Source organism: Diabrotica virgifera, chromosome 1 (assembly GCF_917563875.1).
Source record: "Diabrotica virgifera virgifera chromosome 1, PGI_DIABVI_V3a".
Classification (NCBI taxonomy): domain Eukaryota; kingdom Metazoa; phylum Arthropoda; class Insecta; order Coleoptera; family Chrysomelidae; genus Diabrotica; species Diabrotica virgifera.
Genome location: NC_065443.1, coordinates 54,183,892 through 54,208,076, shown reverse-complemented (window position 1 = coordinate 54,208,076; position 24,185 = coordinate 54,183,892). Strand labels below are relative to the sequence as shown.

Sequence of the window (24,185 nt, the reverse complement as noted above, 5' to 3'; positions counted from 1 at the left end):
ACTTATTAAAATAAACATTATAGAAGTTCTCAGGGACTTTCGGCCCTCGCTGATAACGTAATCTTTCATTCTGCGTTTAAATTTTTCAAAAATATTGATTGGTTTTTTCAGGATTTGAAAAAAATGAACACAATGCCGTGGTAATATTTTCCAAATCTGTCTTTGTCTTACAACGCACTCAACCGAATATAATATTGTCAGCATATATTGTCAGTCAGACACTGACAATCAGTGACAATTTTAAATATTTGACATTGCATCGGGAATATTTTGAGAAATTGATTAAATATTATTGATATATAGTGTATTTGATAAATAATTGATTTAAGACGTGAACCTAATAAAAAGTTATTTATTGTGTATTATTTGTGGAAGATCCAAGCAGAGAATACATCAGATATATCCTGTGATCCAAGTATTTTGTTGTTAGAGATGTTCAAAATTGTAAGCGTTCCAAAATAACAACATATTATTAAAAAATCACTTTAACACTTTTCCTCTTTTCTCGATTGATTATTAGTTTTTGTTGTACAAATAAATTATTACAATCACTGAAAACATAGTTAGTGAAAAAATTATCACATTTATTAACTGAATTAATAATTTGCAATTATAAAAATAACAGTTATCCAAGAACATTCAAAAGCCATCTCTTTAAATTAATTATGACATTTTCAAGTAGAATGACATTCTAGTAATGTTTACATATCCACACCAGTGTGAATTTTACTACACGTAATTTGCCGTGTAAAGACAGAAAAAGTAGGGATACACGTAAAATATTTGCGAATTATGTACCCATAGCCTTAATAAAATACTAAAATTAAAAACCAACTATAGCCTCAGGTTTTTTTAACATTCTAGGTACTTTAACAACTATCCATGTTCTTCATCAGTACAGGGTGTTTCTAAATAAGTGCGATAAAATTTAAGGGGTAATTTTACATGAGAAAATATTGACAGTTGTTTCCGAGATACGGGATGTTCAATTTTTTTTACAAACTAACGATTTATTTATTGCTTTAAAACCAGTTAAGATATGCAAATCAAATTTGGTGGGTTTTAAGACGTAGTTATTGCACATTTTTTGACATACAATTAAGAATTTTATATTCACCATTGGCGTGCATACGGGTAATATGATCGGTCATAATACCCGTTTGGGCACTAATGGTGAATATTAAATTCTTAATTGTATGTCAAAAAAATGTGGAATATCTATGTTTTAAAACCCACCAAATTTGATTTGCATTTCTCAACTGGTTTTAAAGCAATAAATAAATCGTCAGTTTGTAAAAAAAATTGAACATCCCGTATCTCGGAAACGAAGCGTTTGCGAACATATGATTATTAATCAAACTGTCATTATTTTCATGTGTAAAATTACCCCTTAAATTTGCCGCACTTATTTCGAAACACCCTGTACTGATGACGAACATGGCCAGTTGTTAAAGTACCTAACTTTTTTATTATCCAACATAAGCGAATGAATCTAAAAACAAAATGTTAAGAAAACTGGAGGCTATAGTTGGTTTTTAATCTCAGTATTTTATAAACACTAGAATAGTTAACAGGGTGATGCGAACTTTGAGAAAAAAATACAGTTAGATTCGTACACCCGGTATCAATGACCGTTTACCTGTCTAGCAACAATATTATTACAGCGATATTGTTAGTGAATAAGGCTATAACATATTAAAAATTACTTAAATCGGACAACAGGTTTAGGTAATTCGAGACATCAAAAATGACCAAATTTTCAGTGGATCGATTTTTTTGCACCCGAGTGTATAAAGGAAAGTTCAAGAAACAGATGGCATATACAAAAAAAGAGGTATTGGAAATATAATGAATAAAAACAACAAAATAATAATTGAAAGTGCAGAGAAAATTAATATATGGGAAGAATAAATATAATAAAAGAGCTATTTGAAGACGACGAAAGAATGGAGACAATAGAACCAAGAGGTAGAAATGGAGCTACAATTACCAAAGGGGAAATTGAAAAAGCACTAAAACGTATAAAAAATGATTCAAGGAATAGGAATGAATGAAATAGCTACATAAAAGACTACTAACACAGAACCACATTCATATACTAATCTCTTTCTCATAGACACCTTTCAGTGCGTCACAGTTTTCGATTTCTTTCTAAAGCATTAAGTTGGAAGTGACAGAAAAAAACGTACGTCCGTGATTACAGTCATTTATAACATTTATTCTAGCTGTTGATATATGGCGCTATAAACGAACAAAAAATGATTTACGAATTATATATACGACTATAATCTGTACAATTTATAAGACTATACAAATCAAAGAAAATACCATTTTATAAATGCAATAAACACAATTGGTTTGTTTTTATACCAAATTGCAAATAAAAGAGTTATACTGCAATATCAATACTGCAATAAAAGTTCTCAGGGACTTTCGGCCCTCGCTGATAACGTAATCTTTCATTCTGCGTTTAAATTTTTCAAAAATACTTATTAGTTTTCTCAGGATTTGAAAAAAATGAATCCCCATTTGAATAGCATTGCAGCCGAAAATACGTACCGATCCTCTTAACGCTAGAATAGTCCACAGGGTGATGCGAACTTTGAGAAAAAAACACAGTTTGATTCGTACACCCGGTATACAATGACAGTTTACCTGTCTAGCAACAATATTATTACAGCGATATTGTTAATGAATAAGGCTATAACATGGTAAAAAAATCACTTAAATCGGAAGACAGGTTTAGGAAATTCGAGACATCAAAAATGATCAAATTTTCAGGGGATCGATTTTTTTGCACCCGAGTGTATATTAAAGCTGTCTTGTTGTTTTTCTAATCTTTCTATTTCTACACATTTTTCTGATAGCTACAACTACTTCGCTTCTTTGTTTTGTGTTTGATTGTTTTATTGTATTTCCTCCTTTCCGATATCAATGACTTTATTTCTTGTGTTATCCATTGTTTGATTTTAGGGGATGTATCGCCCCCCCCCCCCCACAGTTGTTGTTGAATGATGTTCCTCAGGATCTTCTCTAACTCTTCCATTTTTCTGTAGCATTAAGTTGTCCTTGTATCTCTACTTTATGGACTTCCTTGTTTATTTGTTCTTTCATCTGTTCTATATGTAGTCATTCTGATTTCTTAGTATGTTCTCCCCACCATCTCTAGCTTTCCAGTGTATATTCTTCGAACTAGTATACCATGTGTTGTTGATATTGAGTTCATTGTCCTTGCAAAACTGAACTAGTCTCTATCCTCTCTGATTACGTGTTCCTAGTCCATATTCGCCTGCTACTTCTTCATATTTTCCTTTCCCTGCCTTCGCATTGAAGTTGTCTAAAATAATATTAACTTTTTTGGTTTCTTTATTGTAAAAGCTGTCTATTTCTTCCTCTGTGCTATCAGATGTCGGTGCGTAATCTCTAATGATGTTTATATTGCACGACATGGCGTTTAATTTCATAAAGGCAATTCTGTTCGTTATCAGTATAAACCCCTTGACTGATCTTTCGGTTTCTTTGTTGATGTGACAATAGATACTCTAAGGATGTCTATCTTTAAGCGTTGCATTCCTTGTTTCAGGTTATGAGCTTTTCCTTATTAGCCCGATCAAGGACCGCAAAATTTTACGAAAACCTTCAAAAAACAAAGGAAGGATGAAAATTTGGGAATAGGTAGTTGAAATTGTCTATTATTATATAAGAAAAAGTTTACAATTCTACATCCCCTCCATTTTACAAAAATTGGAAAATACGGGGTGAAAGATTTTTTCTCGGGGTGAAAAAATATACGTTCAAAATAAGTCCGGAATAGGATAACATTACTAATTCTAAGTAACTTTTGTTCTATTGAGTTTTTTTACTAAGTCAATACTAAGTCAATTTTTAACCAAAAAAAATGTTTTTGGACGGTTTTTCGGAGATAACTCAAAAAGTAAGTATTTTAGCGAAAAAAATATTCTTAGTAAAAATATAGCTCATAAAAAATTGAAAAAAAAAATGGTGTATGCGTTAGGTCTGCAGACCCAGTAGAAGCAGAGTTGTAGGTAATGAAATGTAGGTTCTTCTTCGTCAAATTCCAAATCGAATATTTCAATGTGAAATAACCAAAAAACGGAGCACTTTTCGGGGAAAATTCATTTCAGTTTTTAAAGTTTTTAAAGTGTTTAAAAAAAGGTTTATTTTTGTTTTTTTTTTTTTAACTTCTAACATTAAATGTAAGTAAGTTACGCTCAAAATATTGTTGGTCCCTTTTATTTTTTGGTAAAAAAATGGCGAAAATCACCCCTTAATTAGCTTCTCAAATAAAATTATTCGTTACCGCTTTAAAAGTTACTTTACTTATGTATTGTTTATATTATCTATAAGTTTCATTGGTTCAAAGTGCTCAGTTTTGAAAAAAATTGGGCTTAAAATAAAACATTTTTTTTAATTTTGAAAAAAATCGTAATTGTTTATGGAAATAACTTAAAAACAATTAGGAATACCAAAAATCTCAAAGAGTAATAAAATGTACGTTTTGCTTTTCTCAATATTTTTGATTTTTTGTTTTCTTGTTAGACAAAAATTGGTTATGCTATGGCTGTTCAAAATTTGCCTAAACTCGTGATTAGTTACTCGTTCAAGCCACAGCTTTTTCAAAACGAAGCACTTTAAACCGATGAAACTTACAGATCATATAAATAATACATAGACAAAGTAACTTGTGAAGTGGTAATGTTAAAATTTATATGTGGTGCTAATTAGGGGGTGATTTTCGCGATTTTTTTACCAAAAAATAAAAGGGACCAACAATATTTTGAGCGTAATCATTGGCGTAATTCACTTATTTTTAATGTTACAAGTTTTTTTTAAAAAACAAAAATAAACCTTTTTTTAAACACTTTAAAAAAGTTAAAATCAATTTTCCCCTAAAAGTTTTCCCCTTGAAATATTCGATTTGGAATTTGACGAAGAAGAACCTACTTTTCATTAGCTGCAACTCTGCTTCTACTGTGTCTGCAGACCTCATGTATACACCATTTTTTTCAATTTTTTATGGGCTATATTTTTGCTAAGAATATTTTTTTCGCTAAAATACTTTCTTTTTGAGTTATCTCCGAAAAACCGTCCAAAAACATGTTTTATTTTGTTAAACATGAACATATTCACTCGCAAATAACTCGAAAAGTATTGACTTAGTGAAAAAAGTCTATAGAAGAAAAGTTGTTTAAAATCAGTAATTTTATCCAATTCCGGTCTTATTTTGAATGTATTTTTTTCATCTTCGAGAGGGGGTATTCCCCTCCATTTTTGTAAAATGGAGGGGATGTAGAATTGTAAACTTTTTCTTATATAATAATAGACAATTTCAACTACCTATTCCCAAATTTTCATACTTCCTCTATTTTTTTTGGGGTCAGATTGTTCTTTGATCGGGCTATATTGGTATAAACTTCGTACATTCTACGTACCTATTGTTTTGTGTGTTTTGAGTTGAATTGCAGATTGTATAGGTATTTTCTTCAGCATATCACAGGGGTTTCGCGACCTTAGAGGCCTGAGATCCTCGTGGTTTAAGCCTATCCTGTCGTATCTCAGATTCAAATTACCGTGATCAGTTCTGTTCACGTTTCTTGTTGTCATGCCATGATGACTGTTTTAGAGATATCTTCTTCTTCTTCTTAAAGTGCCGTCTCCTCAATGGAGGTTGGCTACTACAATTGCAAACTCTTCTCTGTCTGCAGCTCTTCTTATTAGCTGCTTAAAATTTAGCCCTATCCATTGTCGGATGTTTCTGAGCCACGATAGTCTTTTTCTTCCTAGTCCTCTCCTTCCCTCGATCTTTCGTTTCACAATAAGTTGAGCATATTGGTACTTATTATTTCTCAGTGTGTGGCCTAGGTAAGAGGGATATAAGAGAGGTAATATAGAGATATCTTACAGATTTTTAATGCGGTTGTTTCCCGTTTATTCTTGATTCTTCCTCTTTTAGAGTTAATGTCTCGCCTCTAGAAAAAGGGATGACCCTTGTCCATATTAAGACATAACAATTAGATACATTTAATCGTTTGATCATACACCATTAGAGATATATTGAGATATCGCTGTGTCGTTTATGAGGGCACGTAAATTTAATTGCTATCCTATTGCGATTTTATTACTTTCAAGTAAGTGTTGTATACTAAGATTGTCATTCCAATTTGAACCTAACACTGGAATAATGTAATAAATAGATAAATCTATTGCTTCACCACGTTTAAATGACTGTTTATTTACATTTAAGCTCTCCTGTATATGTTACAAAAGTTATCAAAAGGACTTTACCATGTTTTAGATTATCTTACTGTCTTTACATTTGTGTTTTAAAGAAAGCAGAAAATTGTAAAAAGCAAGTAGTTATGTATGTCTGTAAGTGACTCACTCAATGACCTCTCACCGCTGTTTGTTTTCTTTATAGGACATTTGTATAAATGTTAATAAATAGATGGAAGGGCTAGAGAACTCGTGGTATAACATCTGAACCTCACATTGGTAGAGTTAAAGCTTGTATACACTGTTCACTTATAGATTTCATGAGACGTAGAAGGAAGAGTAAATGGCATTGCATAACACCAAGCTTTAGTATAAAATATTTTACTGAAATTTTAACAAATTATTTTCGTTCTATATGATTTTATCCTCTATTACTTATTTTTACCTTTTTTGTAGGTTCTGTATGGGTGTATAAAGAATACGAACCAAACTACGATTCCGCACGGGGTAAATATTGCAACCAAAACCTGTATCTATTTGCGTTTTGGTTAATAACTTCTGTATACATACTCCTAGGTGTTATAACAGTTTGTTTATGTTCAATTAGCCTAGTCACGATAATTTTTCACACAGACCAAAGGGACGACAATGAAGTTAATGATAGATTTTGGTAAAGACTTGATGAAAAACAATTGTATCAAAAAAAAGTACCGTGTATGTTATGATGGCTTATGATGTACAGAAGCTTGCATTTTTTATTGGAATATTAATGAAGACGAGTCAATATTTGCCTTCTGTCAAAGGTCAAATAAGGAATAAACAAAAATTTGGTTATAGACCTAATATTTACTACTTCCAAAGATTTGGTATAAAAGATCTGAGATATCGAACGAAATAAATCACAAATAACTTAATCAATACCAGAATATTCTCTAAATAAAGAATAATATTATAATATCCTGTCAGGATTGTTGTGGCTTACTAATGAACTGCATAATACACTTTTATTTCTGGAATATTCTGTAAGTTATGAGTGTCTTGTAGTCTTATATCGTCGATATAATGTCTTGAGATTATTGATTACTCGAAATGTGGCTATTCCTAAATATAGTCGAACAACTGTGAGAATAGAGCCATGACTTATGTAAGGGAACAAGGTTTTGTAATGTTTTGCATGCCAATATTTAGTCATCAATAAGAATTATATAAATCATATACAAAGGTCGCCCAAAACAAGTTACGATGACATACACAAATCGGAAAAGTCTAGGGATATTTTTAGAAAGAGGTGTAATTACTTCTTTAATTTATGGAAATGAAAGGCAGGTATCGAGCACTGAGTTTATTTAATCTTGCCCCCAAGTATACTTTCTGGCAACGTGTCCAGACAGAATGAAGGACGGAAGATGAACTCGCAAACTAGTTGAATGGAGACCAAGAGCCGATAAACGTAGCAGAGGAAGACCACCATTACTATGGCAAGACGACTTACGAAAGACAACAAAAAACTGGATACAGAAAGCACAAGTTAGAACACTTTGGAGACAAACAGGGGAGGCCTATATCCAACAGTGGATTGAGAGAGGTTGATGATGAAGTATACTTTCGCTCCTAGTGCATCATCAGGGGCGTTTCGTCAAATCACGAAGGTATCCTAGAATGTCATAACAGTCGAAAGTAACACATACCAGATAATACACACTGAACAATGGACAAACAGTCAGGTTCATATTGAAGATGGAGGTACAATCTTCCACAATCAGGAGGAGATATGGTAATCAATGGAGGTACAATCCGTAATTGTACCTCCATCTTCGATATGAACCTGACTTAGTCTTCTTCTTCAAGTGCCGTCTCCTAATCGGAGGTTGGATATCATCATCACTATCTTTACTTTATCCACCACTGCTCTAAAGAGTTCTATAGAACTGCATCTAAACTAGTCCCTTAAATTCTTTAACCATGACACTCTCCTTCTTCCTATACTCCTTCCGCCTCTTATCTTTCCCTGTATTATCAGTCTTTTTATTTCATATCGCGGTCCCCTCATTACGTGTCCCAGATATTGTAACTTTCTTATTTTTATTGTGTTTATTATTTCGCATTCTTTACCAATTTCTCGCAATACTTCCGTGTTCGTTTTCCTCTGTGTCCGTGCTATTCTAAGCATCCTTCTGTAACACCACATTTCAAATGACTGTAGCTTATTTATGTGTTCTTGCTTTAATGTCCAGCTTTCAAGTCCATATTGTAGTATCGAGAACACGTAGCATCTCAAAGCTCTTACTCTCAGTTCTAAGCTAAGGTCTTTGTTGCAGAGAACTGTTTTCATTTTTACAAACGCATTTCTTGCTATTTCTATCTTGGTCCTTATTTCTGTTGTTTGATCATTTTTCTCTGAAATCCAGCTTCCTAGGTATTTGTATTTATCAACCCTTTCTATCGGTACATTTCCCAAATGTATGCTTGTTTGTATGTTTGTTTTCTTAGTTATTATCATGTATTTGGTCTTTTTATATTCATTTTTAGTCCATATTCTTCATAGAAATTGTTTGTTTTGTTTAGTAGTAGTTGGAGTTGTTCAGCAGAGCTTGCTATAATCACGGTGTGATCTGCATATCTTATGTTGTTAATAGATCTTCCGTTAATTATTATTCCTTCACTTTGAGATAGCAATGCTTCTTCAAAAATGGCTTCACTATATGCATTAAAGAGTAATGGAGACATAATACATCCCTGCCGAACTCCTCTCCTGATTTCAATTTCTGGACTGGGTTCGTTATCTATTACAATTTGTGCTCTTTGATTCCAGTAAAAGTTTGTTATTATTCGTAAGTCCCTTTTGTCTATGTTTTTTGTCTTTAGAATTTGGACTAATTGTTCATGTCTTACTTTGTCAAAAGCTTTCTCAAAATCAACGTAACAAACATGCACATCCACATTCATGTCCTTGCATCTTTGAGCTAACACATTAAAAGCAAATAACGCCTCTCTGGTTCCTAGTCCGTTTCTGAACCCAAACTGACTATCATCTATTCCTTCTTCTAGTTTTTTATTTATACGACCATGTATTATTTTTAAGAATAATTTGAGAATGTGACTTATTAATGATATTGTTCTGTATTCACTGCAATATTTAGCGTTTGTATTTTTAGGGATAGCACAAAAGGTTGAGAGTAACCATTGTTTTGGTATGTTTCCTGTTTTGTACACTGAGCTAAACAAGTCTCGATAATGTCTAAGGTTTCATCATTTATGCATTTTAAGCTTTCTACTGGGATTTGGTCTGGACCGACTGCTTTACCATTTTTGCTGTTTTTTAATGCCGATTTAATTTCTTCTTTTAATATCTTCAAAACCGTATCATCTTCTACTTCGACTTCCATCTGCTCTGTTCTATTGTCTTTGAACAATTCATTTATGTATTCTGTCCATCTCTTTAATTTTTCGTTAGTACTCAACACAAGTTTCCCATCTGTATCTTTTAGTATTCCCGGTTTTCTTTTCCTGTTGTTCTGAGTTAATTCCTTAATTTTTTATGTGTTAAAATTATCGTGTCTTTTCTGGTGTTCTTCTATTTCTGCGCATTGTTCTTTTAACCATTGTTCTTTAGCCTGCTTAATTTTGGATTTTATTTGTTTATCCACATTTTCGTACATCTGATTATCTTTGTTTTTATGTTGGCGTCTTTCTTCCATTAAATCTTAGATTTCCTCCGTCATCCTAGTACCGGCATTTAATTTAATTTTAATCTGTTTGTCCAGTGTGTGTTATATGTTATGTGTCCTTTTCACCATTATTTTACTTAAATGAAACAAATGTTACGACATCCTAGGATACCTTCCTGATTTGACGAAACGCCCCTGGATGATGCTCTAGTAGCGAAAGTATACTTGGGAAAGATTTAATAAACTCAGTGCTCGATATCTGTCTTTTATTTCTATAAATTGCATATATTCGAGCATTCAACCATTTCTTCTTTAATTGTTTTTTTACAAATAATAATCACTTTGTAGTGATTAGTAGTATTTAATATATGTACAACAAAATTTTTTGAAATGTCAAAAATAGAGAGAATGCCTTTCAGAGATGTCAAAAATATCAAGAACTACAATAAAAAAAATTAGGTCATCACAAAATATGGTCGTAATTAAAACAGAAACAAAATTAATACACAAAGTATGGCGTCCACCCTAGTTTATTACGGCTCTACATCTTTCATTCACAGACAAAATGAAATTTTTGATATTCTGTTGAGGTACGTTTGCCTATTTTTCTATCAGATACTCTCGGAAACAAAACGGTGTGTATGTGTTACTCATATCTGGAGTAATTCTTCGTTGAAACATGTCCCATACATGCTCGATGAGATTCAGGTCGGGGGATTGTACTGGCCAAGGCAGCACATCAGTACCTTCGTTGATAAGCCAGTCTGTCTCTGGGCCTGCGACATGCGGACGACCATTATCATGCATGAGATGGAAGTTTTGACCAAACGCATCAGCAAACGGACGAATACTCCAGGGAAATAAGCTAGAAATAGACCATGTTCGGGACACTCAAATATCAAGGTAGCTGACTACTTTTTTAGTTATTGTAGACCTATAGGAAGAAAACCTACCTGTTTCCTGCCTAGAGTTCGGGTCCGTTTTTTAATTATTGACAATTTAGTGCAAAAATCGCGATTTTTTCGATTTTTTGCACCTCATTCAAAAGCTAAATAGTTGACATAAAATTACAAAATTTAATTTTTTAGGTCATAGAAAAACCTTCAAAATGCCGATTTTTGAAAGTTAAAATGTTAATTTGTTGCTTCGCAAACTGCAAAATAAGTGAAAATCGTTATTTGTTAATAACTTTTACTAAACCTACCTTAGAATTTTAGTGTTTCACCTAAAGTTGGGTATTGGGGTACTTAACAAACCCTCAAAATTTGAGACCGATCCATTAATTAGTTTAAAAGTTATTCTATTTGTTTATCCCAGAGACCTTTATTTTGCAATCACATAAGACAGAAAATAATGAAGATGGGACAATTCTACGTATGCCAAATGAAAGAAAAAAAATGGTACCATCAAAATGTACTAAAAGACGATAAAAAGTTATCTAATATAGTCAAAAATCCTAATGCCAAATTTTTGAAATTTTGTAGTTTATAAACATTTAAAATAATGTCGGTCTCAAATTTTGAGGGTTTGTTAAGTACGAAAATACCCAACTTAGAGTGAAACCCTAAAATTCTATGTAAAATTTAGTAAACAAATATAGATTTTCATTTATTTTGCAATTTGCGAAGCAACAAATTGACTTTTTTAAAAAATCAGTATTTTGAAGCTTTCTAAATGTTCTAAAAAAACAAATTTTGTAATTTTATGTCAACTATTTAGCTTTTTAATGGGGTGCAACAACTCGAAAAAATCGCGATTTTTGCACTAAATTGTTAATAATTAAAAAACGGACGCGAATTCTAGGCAGGAAACAGGTAGGTTTTCTTCCTATAGATCTATAATAACTAAAAAATTTAATCAGCTAACTGTATATTTAAGTGTCCTGAGAAAATCCTTATTTCTCTGGACTAGAACGATATGTTGTAGAATAGTGTCGATGTAAAAAACTTTGTCATATATTCGTTCATCACTTTTGCCGTTGTGGTTTACTATCTACAGGATGAACAACTACTGTACAAATTCAGTTGTAATTAAAACGACCACGTGAATTTATTTTTATTAATTTTATTATGATATAAAAATCTCCCTAGACCTTGCCGATGTGTATTTGTGTGTTTCGACCCATAAGTAAATTGTGACTCGCAGGCGTGTCACGAAGCTTTTTTGTGTGTAAAAAATTAAGCATCTTTAATTATTGCCCACGCATTGAATTCTTGATCTTTGGGAACGTGAATAAGTCGATAGGACTTAGGTCGGGGCTATACGGTGGATGGTTTAACAATTCGATGTTTTGAAGCTCCAAAAACTCTATTGTTTTTTGGGCAGTGTGAGCACTTGCATTGTCCTGATGTAGGATGATTCGTCGTTGTTTGTTGCTTTGTCGGAGTTTCGCGATAACTCCTCGTAAACAAACGGTTATATACCAATCAGAAGTAACCGTTCTTCGATCTTCTAACGCAATTGTTGTCACATGACCATATTTTGACACAAAAGTTGCGACCATTTTCTTTAACACACTTCGAGAACGGATCACTTTTGTTGGTTTTTCCTCATCGTGAAACACCCACACAGCGGATTGTCGTTTATTTTCTGACTCGTAGGAGTAAATCCAAGATTCATCGCCACTAACATTACTACAAACGTTTTTGGGCTTCCTTTGTTAAACCGTTCCAACGTTTTTCGACACCAATTGACACGAACTGCTTTTTGCTCTTCTGTGAGCAAATGAGTGATCCAACGGGAAATCAACTTCGTAACACACACTTCTTCATGTAGGATCTTTTGGATCGAGGTCTTTGAAATAACCAAAGATGCCTCTATCTTCCGGTATGTTACACGGCAGTTATCCTTAATTAGCTGACGAACCGCATCACTATTTTTCTGTGTGACTGCTGTTTTGGGTGGACCTGACCTGGATTCATCGCTGAGACTGAAGCGACCACGTTGAAGTTCGCAGTACCAGCGGGAAATAGTTGACTGGTGTGATGCTTCATTCCCAAACACAGAAACCATTTCAGCGAGATTTTGCTGCTGGGATAATCCTCTTCGAAAATTGTAAAAATTATTGCACGAAAATGTTCTCGGCTAAGATCCATTTTTCGACTGACTTGCTAATTTCACAGCCTCTAAGCCTCTAGCCTCTAAGCGGCTATATGCAAAACTAAAAAGACAAACCTCGTATGAATACTGGTGAATGTTTGTCTATGTTTCGGGATATTAATTACTATAACCACATATAAATCTGATTGATGACGTGCACGGACTTACGGGGAAAATATGCAGAGCTTTAGCTTTCCATAACCTTAGATCCTCGAATGACAAACAGATCTGATATTAGTACTATATTTTTTCTACTTAACATAAGAACTCGATGTCCAACATTACGCAAATATATTCTTGTTCCTTTTCTGTTTTGTAGATGTAAATTTTTTATGCTGGTCAAAGTGTTAAAAAGATAAAAAAAAACGTTCTTCATTAGAGGCAATCGGATCGGTTTGTATGATATTTGTCATAATATAGATATTATCTACAAACTGGCTATTGTAAATTGTTTTTTTTTTTTGCAAAATTTAGTGGGTTACGCCCGTATTTAAAATTTGAGTCTGATTTTAAACTTTATTTATTAATTTTAGCAAGTAGTACATTGTTTCGCGGTTTTTCTCCCAATTTTAAAGAACCGCTTGGATTGACATGAAATTTGGCATAAACATACGTAACATGTCAAAGAAGAAAAAGTGATATTGTGCCGATGTGTGCTTTCGCCCTGGGGGTGACTTTCACCCCTTCTCGGGGATGAAAAAATATATGTACAAAATAAGTCCGGAAATGGATAAACTCATTAATTCTAAGCACCTTTTTTTTAGCATTTTTTCACTAAGTTAATACTTTTCTAGCTATTTGCTAGTAAATATGTTCATTTTTCAACAACAAAACACGTTTTAGGCGGTTTTTTGCAAATAACTCAAAAAGTAAGTATTTTATCAAAAAAACATTCTTAGCAAAAATATAGCTTCTAAACAAGTGAAAAAACGGTGAATGCATGAAATCTCTAGAACCAGTATCTCTAGAACCACAAAGGGAATATTTCAACGTGAAATATCCAAAAAATGACATATCCATTATGTTTATGCAATTTTTGGGAAAAACTCAGTACGACTTTTTTTTTAAAGTGTTTAAAAAATATTTATTTTTGGTTTTTAAAGAAGTTTCTAGCATCAAAAGTAAGCAAGTTACGCTCAAAATAAAGTTGATCCCTTTTTTTTGTCAAAAAATCCGGGAAAGTAACCCCCAAATTAGCATCTTAAATAAAATTAATCGTTACCGCTTCACAGGTTACTTTACTTATGGTATTATTTATATATTATGATCTTAAGTGTTATCGGTTCAAAGGGCTTATTTTTTTTAATTTGGTTTTAAAGTAAAAAATTTTTTATTTAAAAAAAATGCTTTTTTTCAATATAATTTAAAATTTGTTAGTGCTAGCAAAAATAACAAAGAACAAAAAAATATAGGTATTACTTTTCTGAATATTTTGTATTTTTTTGTTTTTCTGTAAGACAAAAATTGGTTAAGATATCGCTGTTCAAAACTTGCATACACTCGTGATTATTAACTAGTTCAAGCCCTTTCTACTACAGCCCCTTCAAAAGTAAGCACTTTGAACCGATGAAACTTACAGATCGTATAAACAATATATAGATAGGTACACGAGTAAAGCAACTTGTGAAGTGGTAACGATTAATTTCATTTGGGATGCTAATTAGGGGGTCATTTTCACGAGTTTTTTACCAAAAAAGGGAATAACTTTATTCTAGGCGTTACTTCCTTACTTTTATCGCTAGAAACTTTTTTAAAAAACAAAAATAAAGATTTTTTTAAATACTTTAAAAAAGTTTAACGAGTTTTCCCCAAAAAGTGGGTCTAAGAATCTGATACATACACCATTTTTTTTAACTTTTTTATGGGCTATATTTTTGCTACGAATGTTTTTTCAGTAAAATGCTATCTTTTTAGTTATTTGAAAAAAACCGTCTACAAACGTGTTTTTTTTTTGTTGTTGAAAAATGAACATATTTGCTCGCAAAATAACTCGAAAAGTATTAACTTAGCGAAAAAATACTATAGAACAAAAGTTCTATAGCTTAGAATTAATCAGTTTATCCATTTCCGGACTTATTTTGAACGTATATTTTTTCACCTCTGAGAAGGGGTGAAACTCACCTCCATGGCAAAAGCACACATTGGCACAATATCACCTTTCTTCTTTGACATGTTACCTATGTGTATGCCAAATTTCATGACAATCTAAGCGGTTCTTTAAAATTTATAGGCTTTACAATATTTTACCGTCACGGAACGTACTAAAGGCAGCTACAGTAAAAATTAAATTTTTTGATATTGTTTGGCCCCTTAAGCTGGAACATGGTTAAATTTTCAATTTATTAGGATTTACTTGACATTATACAGTGACGAGCGCGCTAATAACAAGCAAAATAACGCAAAAGATGGAAACATAAGACACTGTGAAATAAAAAGAGATAAAACTAATAGAGGTGGAAATTATCGATATACACGTAAAAATTAACATTATATTACATACGAGTATTTTCCCATCTTTGGACGTCTTTGACAGGAGTATTTTATTAAATGCTCCTGTCACAGTGACAGTTGTCATATTCCTCCGATACGTCTGAAGGTGGGAAACTATGTAATGTACCTAATGTTAATTTATACATTTATATCGATAATTTCCACCTCTACTAGTTTCATTTCTTTTTACTTCATAATGTGCTATGTTTTCCATCTTTTGCGTTATTTTGCCGGCTATTAGCGCGCTCATCACTGTATTTCCAGTTGTATAGGCCGTAAGCTTTCATGCAACTCTGTTACTGGTACATAAATAATTGTTACAATTTTATGAAATGTTATAATTTCCTTAATACTTTGTACGGTGATTTTTTACTTAGGCAAAATGTACTGCTTGAATACTGAGCACTTTTTAATTTGTATGGTTTAACGTGTCAAAATGGCCATGCTTAAGAATCTGTGATATCTTCATTTTTGTAGTTTTTATATTTTGTAAGACCACATACTTTTGAAACTTGTAGGTTTAAGTATGATATTATCTGAACAATTTTGTAGTGCATAGTTAAAGTCCCATCTTTGTTTTATTAGATAACTTTTTGATAAATTTTTTTATTAACAGAGATCTCTAAAAATGCGCATGTTCTTACTTAGCCTGAAAAATGAAAGAATGTTTATAAAGAGAGGAATCGAAAATTGACAAGTGGGAAATGTTATCAAAATACGAAATAGCCTTAAGAGGAAACAGTAGCAAAAACGCATTCCAAAATTGCGGCTGTAATTTTGAATATTTTTTCGAGATATTTGGCACACGTATTCGTAATATAATAAAGAATGGCGGTATAGAGCCCAATTTGAAAAATATATTAATATGTGGAAATTACTCTGTAATTAAATACAATATTAAAAAAACGATCCTGTACCGCCGTTAAGAAGGACAAAAAAATACACTTTCTTCAAATAAACTTTTTTCGCCTATATTTTGTGTCATTTTGGAACTACTAAAGTTTTTTATTTTATTAGTAGTTCCAAAATGACACACAATCTAGGCATCGGATAAAAAGGTTTATTTGAAGAAAGTGTATTTTTTTGTTCTTCTTAATGGCGGTAAAGGCTCGTTTTTTTAATATTGTATTTAATTACAGAGTAATTTCCACATATTAATATATTTTTCAAATTGGGCTCTGTACCGCCATTCTTTATTATATTACGAATACGTGTGCCAAATATCTCGAAAAAATATTCAAAATTACAGCCGCAATCTTGGAACGCGTTTTCGCTACCTGTTGATCGCTACTGTTTCCTCTTAATAGTTATATCGTTGATTGATGATTGATTATATAAAGTTTAATAGGGCTTTTCATCGATTGACATTTGTTTCGAGCTTCTGTCATGTGTCACATAATATTAATATATCTACGCCATACGTCTTTGGTTTGTATCATTGTTATATACCAATAACGTATGACGTAGGTATATTAATATTATGTGACACTGTTTTGTGACAAGTCATTGTTTGCTGTTAAATCGTGCAAAAATGTCGTCCTCATTTCATGAGCCATTGTCAGGGCGCGGTGACACTCTATTGTTATATTAATTTTAACAAATTTGTTGCAAACGTATTAGCATTGTACAAGTTTAAGATTAAAGTGCCATTCTGGGACTGATCATCATAATAAAAATGTCATTCTGTGGGAGGTTTTTGGACTGAGACGTCTATATACAATTATAAGATATGGATGGGACTTTAAAGATGTAAATACTGTATATGTTTTAAAAGTAGTCAGTCATTCCAAATAGTCAAGATATGAGTGTACATATTGTTATACTTGCAGTGATAGGCAAAAATGTGAAAACAGGTACATAAATATTTTTAGTTTGTTTAAATGTTGTAAAACATAATCTAGTAGGTAATTATTGATATAACATTTAATTTTATTTAATATTACAGTGGTAATATGTATATTAAGATGTAGCAAAGTTTGTATTAAACACGTGACTCTTTTTACATAGTTTTTTGAGTAATTGCCTCAAGTAAAGGTGGTTTTATTGTCTTTACATAGAATCTAACGTCTGCAGCACAAAATACCGATCCATGAAAATGCCTTGAAAAAGACATTGAAAAATCTCTTTATCTGACCACAAGTTCGCCAAATCACTGAGTCAGTGCTAGAGTCTACACAAAGGATTTATGAATTCATGTATGCTGTTATCTTTCTTCTTCTTCATGTACCATAGCTATCCTTTCAGAGCGTTCCTTTCAGAACGTTGGTTACCATCATAGCTATCTTAATTTTATTCACTGCTACTCTAACTAGCATGCTTGTATCAACACCATGCCACTCTCATAAATTCTTCAACCATGAGGTTCTTCTTCGTCCTGCACTGCGTTTGCTGCTACTTTCCCTTTCATAATATTTTGTAACAACCTATATTTTGGACTTCTCATTACATGTCCTAAATACTCCAGCTTTCTCTTCTTGATGCTTTTTATAATCGCAGTAGTCTTGCTAAGACGTTCTAGTATTTTTGAGTTTCGAATCTTCTCCACCCAAGAAACTTTAAAATTCTTCTATAGCACCACATTTCGAACGCCTCAAGGCGATTTAGATCTTATTCACAGTCCAGGACTCGACACCATAGAGACCGAGAACATGTAGCAGGGAGGTTGGCGGATCCTCAATGCCAATTTTAGGTCTCTGTTACATAAGACCTTAGACATCCTTCTAAAAGCGGCTCTGGCCCATAGGCGTAACCAGGGGGGATTTTGGGGTTATAACCCCCACCCCCCATTGGGATGTACTTTGAGCTCTAATCGCATAACACCATACCCCCCAGAGATCTTCCAGTAGTTGTAACACCCCCCTTAGGATCATCCTGGTTACGCCGTTACTCTGGCCTGCTCTATCCTAGATCTAATTTCACCGTGACTCTCTGCGTTACAATTTAATTGATATCCAAGATAAACAATTTGATCAACTTGCTCAAGTTTAGCAAGGTAGACGGTTTTATATTCTGTTGTATACTTATTACGAGTATTTTCAGATCCAGACCTGTTTCCTCAACGGTACTATCAAGTAATGTTTGCAGATCTTCTTGAGTAGAAGCTAGGAGTACTGTGTCGTCCGCATATCGCAAATTATTGATGACTTCACCGTTCACAAATTATTCCTTGTTCTTTTTCAGAAAGTGCATTTCTGAAAATTCTTTCGGAGTAAATGTTGAAAAGCAGGAGCGACAAGAGGCATCCCTGTCGTACTCCTCTATTAATATTAAGAGCCTGTGATTCCAAACCGTCTACTAAAACTGACGTTGTTTGATTCCAATACAAATTTGCAATTATACGAAGGTCTCTGCCGTCCAAGCCAATGTCTTTTAGAACTTTGATTAATATTGAGAGCTTATATACAGAGTGTCCAGATACTCTACCGACAAACGAAGACAGGAGATTTTATACAGTCGGAAAAATGAAAGAATACCCATGAACGATCACATCAATCACTTACTTTATATTTGCTGTATTTTTCTATAAATAACAAACGTTTGTTATAGAAAAAGACAGCAAATACAAAATAAATGATTGACGTGATCGTTCATGGGTATTCTTTCATTTTTCCGACTGTAGATTATTTCATTCATAGGAGATTCTGACCAATAGAAAGCTACAGACATGCAAATTAAGGTGATAATTTTTGATAATCTCCCGTCGTTAAGCATATTACGTCAGATGCCCTTCGTTCCTACGAAAAATACATTCAGTGACATTAATGACAAATGTTTTAAAAATTATAAAAGTGATGACTTTCAACCGTCAAATACATATTTATAACAACTGTGTGTTTAATTTCACTAATTGGTACTTACATATATAAATTACAATAAAATTTTGGTTTTGAACAGTTTTATTCATGAAATAATCGCAACAAATTGCACTCGAACTCTAAAATTAATATAGAATTTTAGAGCTCTTGTGCAATTACTACTGATAATTTTAAGATAATTTAACCCAATTCACCTAGTCCGAAAATGCTTCCTAAGGGAGCTAGAGCTCTTTGAAGATGGCGTCATGTAATTAGTTTTTCTTAAATAACTCCAGAACGCTTCTATTTAGAAAAACGAAAATTGGTATGCATATTTACTTTCCAGAAATGAATCGATTCCATCCATTGTAAATTTCTAGTACCGGTCATAGGCGTCCGTTTTGGGTAGGGCAACGGTTATTTTATCGCATAACTTTTTTGTCTTTAACTTTTAAGCATTTCTGACACTGGATTATTAAATTGTGAGGTATTCTAGTACTCTTGCTTTAAGTCGGTAGGACACACCGTTTTCTAGAAAAATCAATTTAAAAGTTTTTCGTTTTGGGAATTTAAAAAAAAATTAAAAAAATTTCCAAAAAAAAACGATGTTTTTTACTCACTTAAAGCAAGAGTAACTTTTAGTACTCGAATACCTCATAATTTAATAATCTAGTGTCAAAAATGGTTAAAAATTAAGAACAAAAAAGTTACGCTATAAAATAATTGTTGACCTACCCATAACGGACGCCTATGACTGGTACTAGAAATTCGCAATTAATGAAATCGATTTATCTCTGGAATATAAATAAATGTACCAGTTTTTGTCTTTCTAAATAGGTTTTTTTTGAAATTTTTCTTTGAAATTTAAAGAACGAAAAATTTTCAAATCGATTTTTCTAGAAAACGGTGCGTTCTACTGGCTTAAAACAAGAGTACCTTTTAGTACTAGAATACCTCACAATTTAATAATCCAGTGTCAGAAATGGTTAGAAGTTAAATACAAAAAAGTTATGCGATAAAATAACCGTTGCCCTACCCAAAACGGACGCCTATGACCGGTACTAGAAATTCACAATGGATGGAATCGATTCATTTCTGGAAAGTAAATACGCATACCAATTTTCGTTTTTCTAAATAGAAGCGTTCTGGAGTTATTTAAGAAAAACTAATTACATGACGCCATCTTCAAAGAGCTCTAGCTCCCTTAGGAAGCATTTTCGGACTAGGTGAATTGGGTTAAATTATCTTAAAATTATCTAAAAAATCTCCTGTCTTCGTTTATCGGTAGAGTTTCTGGACACCCTGTATATATTATCGGTTTACAACGTTCACCGTCTTCCGATACCCGTTCGCCATTCCTCTTTGTCCGCACATTGATCTACTTACAGACCTCTTTCATCCATGGCTTTGTTTATTCCTGCCTGCAAACTTTTCCTCGGTCGGTCTACCTCTTCTTCTTCTACCGTGCGGTTTCCAGTTTTGTACTTGTTTTGGGATTCTGTCTTCATGCATTCTTTGTACGTGACCAAACCATCGTAGTTGTATTTCGTTGATTTCATCATTTATTGTATGTGTGACCTTCATTATTTCTCGTATCCGTTCATTGGTGATATGTTCTCTTCTTGATCTTCCTGCAGCTCTTCTCCAGAAATCCATTTCGGTGACCTCTAACATTCGTTTTGATTTTTCTTCATAGACCATATTTCGCAGCTGTATGTTATAATGCCCACTACGGCGTTATAGATCTTTTTCTTGTTTTGGTTGTTTATCTAGGGTACTGAGGTTAGGAGCGTAGTTGATTTCCTTCCTCGAGTATTTCGTTCTTTAATGGCTCCGTCCAGTGTTCCATCATTCGTGATTTTCATACCCAGGTATTTATATTCGTTACATTAACTGATTGTTTCTCCTCCTTCTAGTATTAAGTCCTGCTGCGTTCCACCGATATTCATATATTTGGTTTTTCCTATGTTGATCTCTAGTCCCCATTTCCTGTATTCCTCTATTAGCTTTCTTGTCATGTAACAGATATCAGATTGAGTGCTTAACATGATCAAATGCCTTTTGGAAGTCGATAAAACAACAGTATATGTTTACAGATGTCACGACATCTTTGAGTATGTATATTCATCCCGAGCAATCCTTCTCTCGTTCCAAACCAGTTACGGAAACCAAACTGTGTGTCACTTAGGTATTCTTCCCATTTATTATAAATACGACCATATATTACCTTCAGAAAAATTTTCAATAAAGGGTTTGACAAACCGGTGGTTCTATAATCAGCGCAGGTTTTTGCTGTTATCTTCTTAGGTAGAGTTATGAACAATGAATTCGACCAACTATGAGGTAGGTGTCCGCATCATTTATAAGCTTGTTTATTTCAGTTGGAATTTCATCAGGATCTGTCGCAGTTACGTTTGAATTTCTTTATTTGCTAAGAGAGTGAGTCTTATTTGAAATGATCTTTGAGTTAAGAATTTTTTCTCATGCATGTTATTTCATGATCTCTGGTGAATAAATTCCATGTTATATAGGCTGTTTCACTTTGCCACAAGATGTAAACAAGAAGAAGAAGTCTATAAGACCAATACTCTACATCTATCAGGTTAGAACACAAGTTAAAAATGTCCCTTACAAATAATCATCAATATATCAAAAGATATTTACCTACTTATTACTATCTAATTATCTGGTATTACATTTTGTCCATCACTGTATACTAGATATTAAGTTATATACTTTGTGTAAGAACCAACCAAAATACAAAAAGTTAAATATCCCATTTTTATGAGTTTAAATAATAAAAGATAGGTGGGATATGTACATATTTTTATGATTTAGATTTTAAACATTTATACACCCTTACAATATACCTTAACAAGATCATTATATTGCCTGCATAATTTATTTTAAAATTTTGGAGACTGTTTCAATTGAAATATATTTGAATAAATGTTTATCAGAGCATAATTTTATTTCATTTAAACCTGTCACTAAAAAAATATATAATATTTATCGTTTTCCCCCTTGCATCCAATCTTCTGGCGTGTTTTTAAGGGGTTTCTCATCGTTATTTCCCCTTCTCCATTCACAGGTTGATTGTATTCTTTCTCATGTAACGGATTGCGCAAGAATCACAAAATGAAAAAAAATTGACATTCATCATTTTTCCCTCTGACCCTTCGAATACTAGGGCAAGTAAACCTAAATCTCTACAGAGTCCAAACAAATCGACAAAGCAGTACTAAATTCCGTACTAGAAGATTTTGTAGACAAAGACATAACTACTCTTTACACTGATGGATCTAGGACGATATATGGCGTCGGTTGTGCCGTTTTTATTCAAACCGCCAACCAATCATTATTGTATCAGCTCCCAAAACATAGCAGTATATACACTGCAGAATTATTTGCTATTCAAAAAGCCATAAGTTGGTTAATATCAAAAAATATTGAAAAAGCAGTTATTATGTCAGATTCTCAATCTTCATTGATGTCCATTCAAAGTACCAAATGCGAGACGCTAAAATGTCCAATATTATGCGACATTAAAAGATACCTTCAAAATATTGATGTAACTTTTGTTTGGGTAAAAGGACATATAGGGATAATGGGTAATGAAAAAGCTGATCAATTGGCTAAACTTACAATTACAGAGGGAGAATTCTGTAATATAATTACTGAAAGAGATAACAAAAATATTATACAATTTAACATCCAGTCGCAATGGGAAAATCAATATATTAATCAAGCAAATTCATCATTCAACCCATACTTTAGTATTCATCCAAAATTGCCAGGTTCTTCTTATTTTAAATTAATGCACACACACTAAATTATTTTCCGCCTGCTTATTTCGTATTAAAACAAACCATGGCAAATTTCCTGCTCACTTATCCAAATTAGGTATAACACAAAATGCATTATGTAGCTGTGGGTCTTTCGGAGACTTAAAAATCATATATTTTTTAAATGCAATAATTATAATTTAAATACAAAAATTTTAATACAATCACTTATTCAAAAGAATTATTTACCACCTTACCATATCCATAATGTTGTCCGTACCACTGATATGAACATATTAAATCTGCTAGTTAGTTTTCTCAAAAGTAATAATATTTATTTATAAATGTTTATAATATGAATTTATTTTATTATCGTACATAATTATCTTGATAATTTTGGCATAAAAAAAATCTGTGGCAAATGGATTTGCATCCAAGCCAAAAACAAGCACACACACACACACACACACACACACACACACACACACACACACACACACACACACACACAAACCTAAATCTCAAATGAAGTAAAAACCTGGAATACATAAGCAACTTTTAAATTATTTTTCTTGAAAAATTATACTGTAGACTCACAAATGAATTATACACTATACCATGCGCATAACTTGGAACCATATGGGAAACTTTTTTATCAATTTTATGAAAAAAAGTTATTCTTCATAAAATGCTTTGCATGGTCTAAAATCCAAAACTCGACCATCGGATATGAAATTTTATTAACAGTATACGGGGTATGTCAAAAAATATGAATTTCGTTCAAGAGTAAAGTACCTTTCTCTCTCTTATGGTGCTACAGCCCAAGTCGGGCCCTGGCTTTCCCTAGTATCCGCCTCCAAGTATCTCTGTCTCTGGCTGCTCCCTCTAGTTGTCCACCCTCAATATCTCTTTAGCATCGGTTCTCACTTCGTCTATCCACCTCTTCCTTGGTCTTCCTACTGGCCGACGTCCCATCATAGTTCCGTTAAGTGTTCTGTCGTTATCCATTCTTATAAGGTGACCTGCCCAGCGCAATCTTTGTATTTTTGCATAATTTGCTATACAGGGTCATCAACTTCTGTGACAAAGTCCAATATATCTGTTATTATACAATA

At 32.8% G+C, this 24,185-nt stretch overlaps 1 protein-coding gene across 1 annotated transcript in view; it reads left to right on the top strand.

Moving 5' to 3' along the window:
- Positions 1-22,252, top strand: part of LOC114324972 (transmembrane protein 272-like) — a 54,497-nt gene extending 32,245 nt beyond the window's left edge. Inside the window, exon 5 of the mRNA XM_028272905.2 lies at positions 6,691-22,252. Within this exon, the coding sequence (XP_028128706.1) occupies positions 6,691-6,908 (218 nt within the window). The 3' untranslated portion in view covers positions 6,909-22,252. The remainder of the gene's footprint in view (positions 1-6,690) is intronic.
- The last annotated feature ends 1,933 nt before the right edge of the window (positions 22,253-24,185 follow it).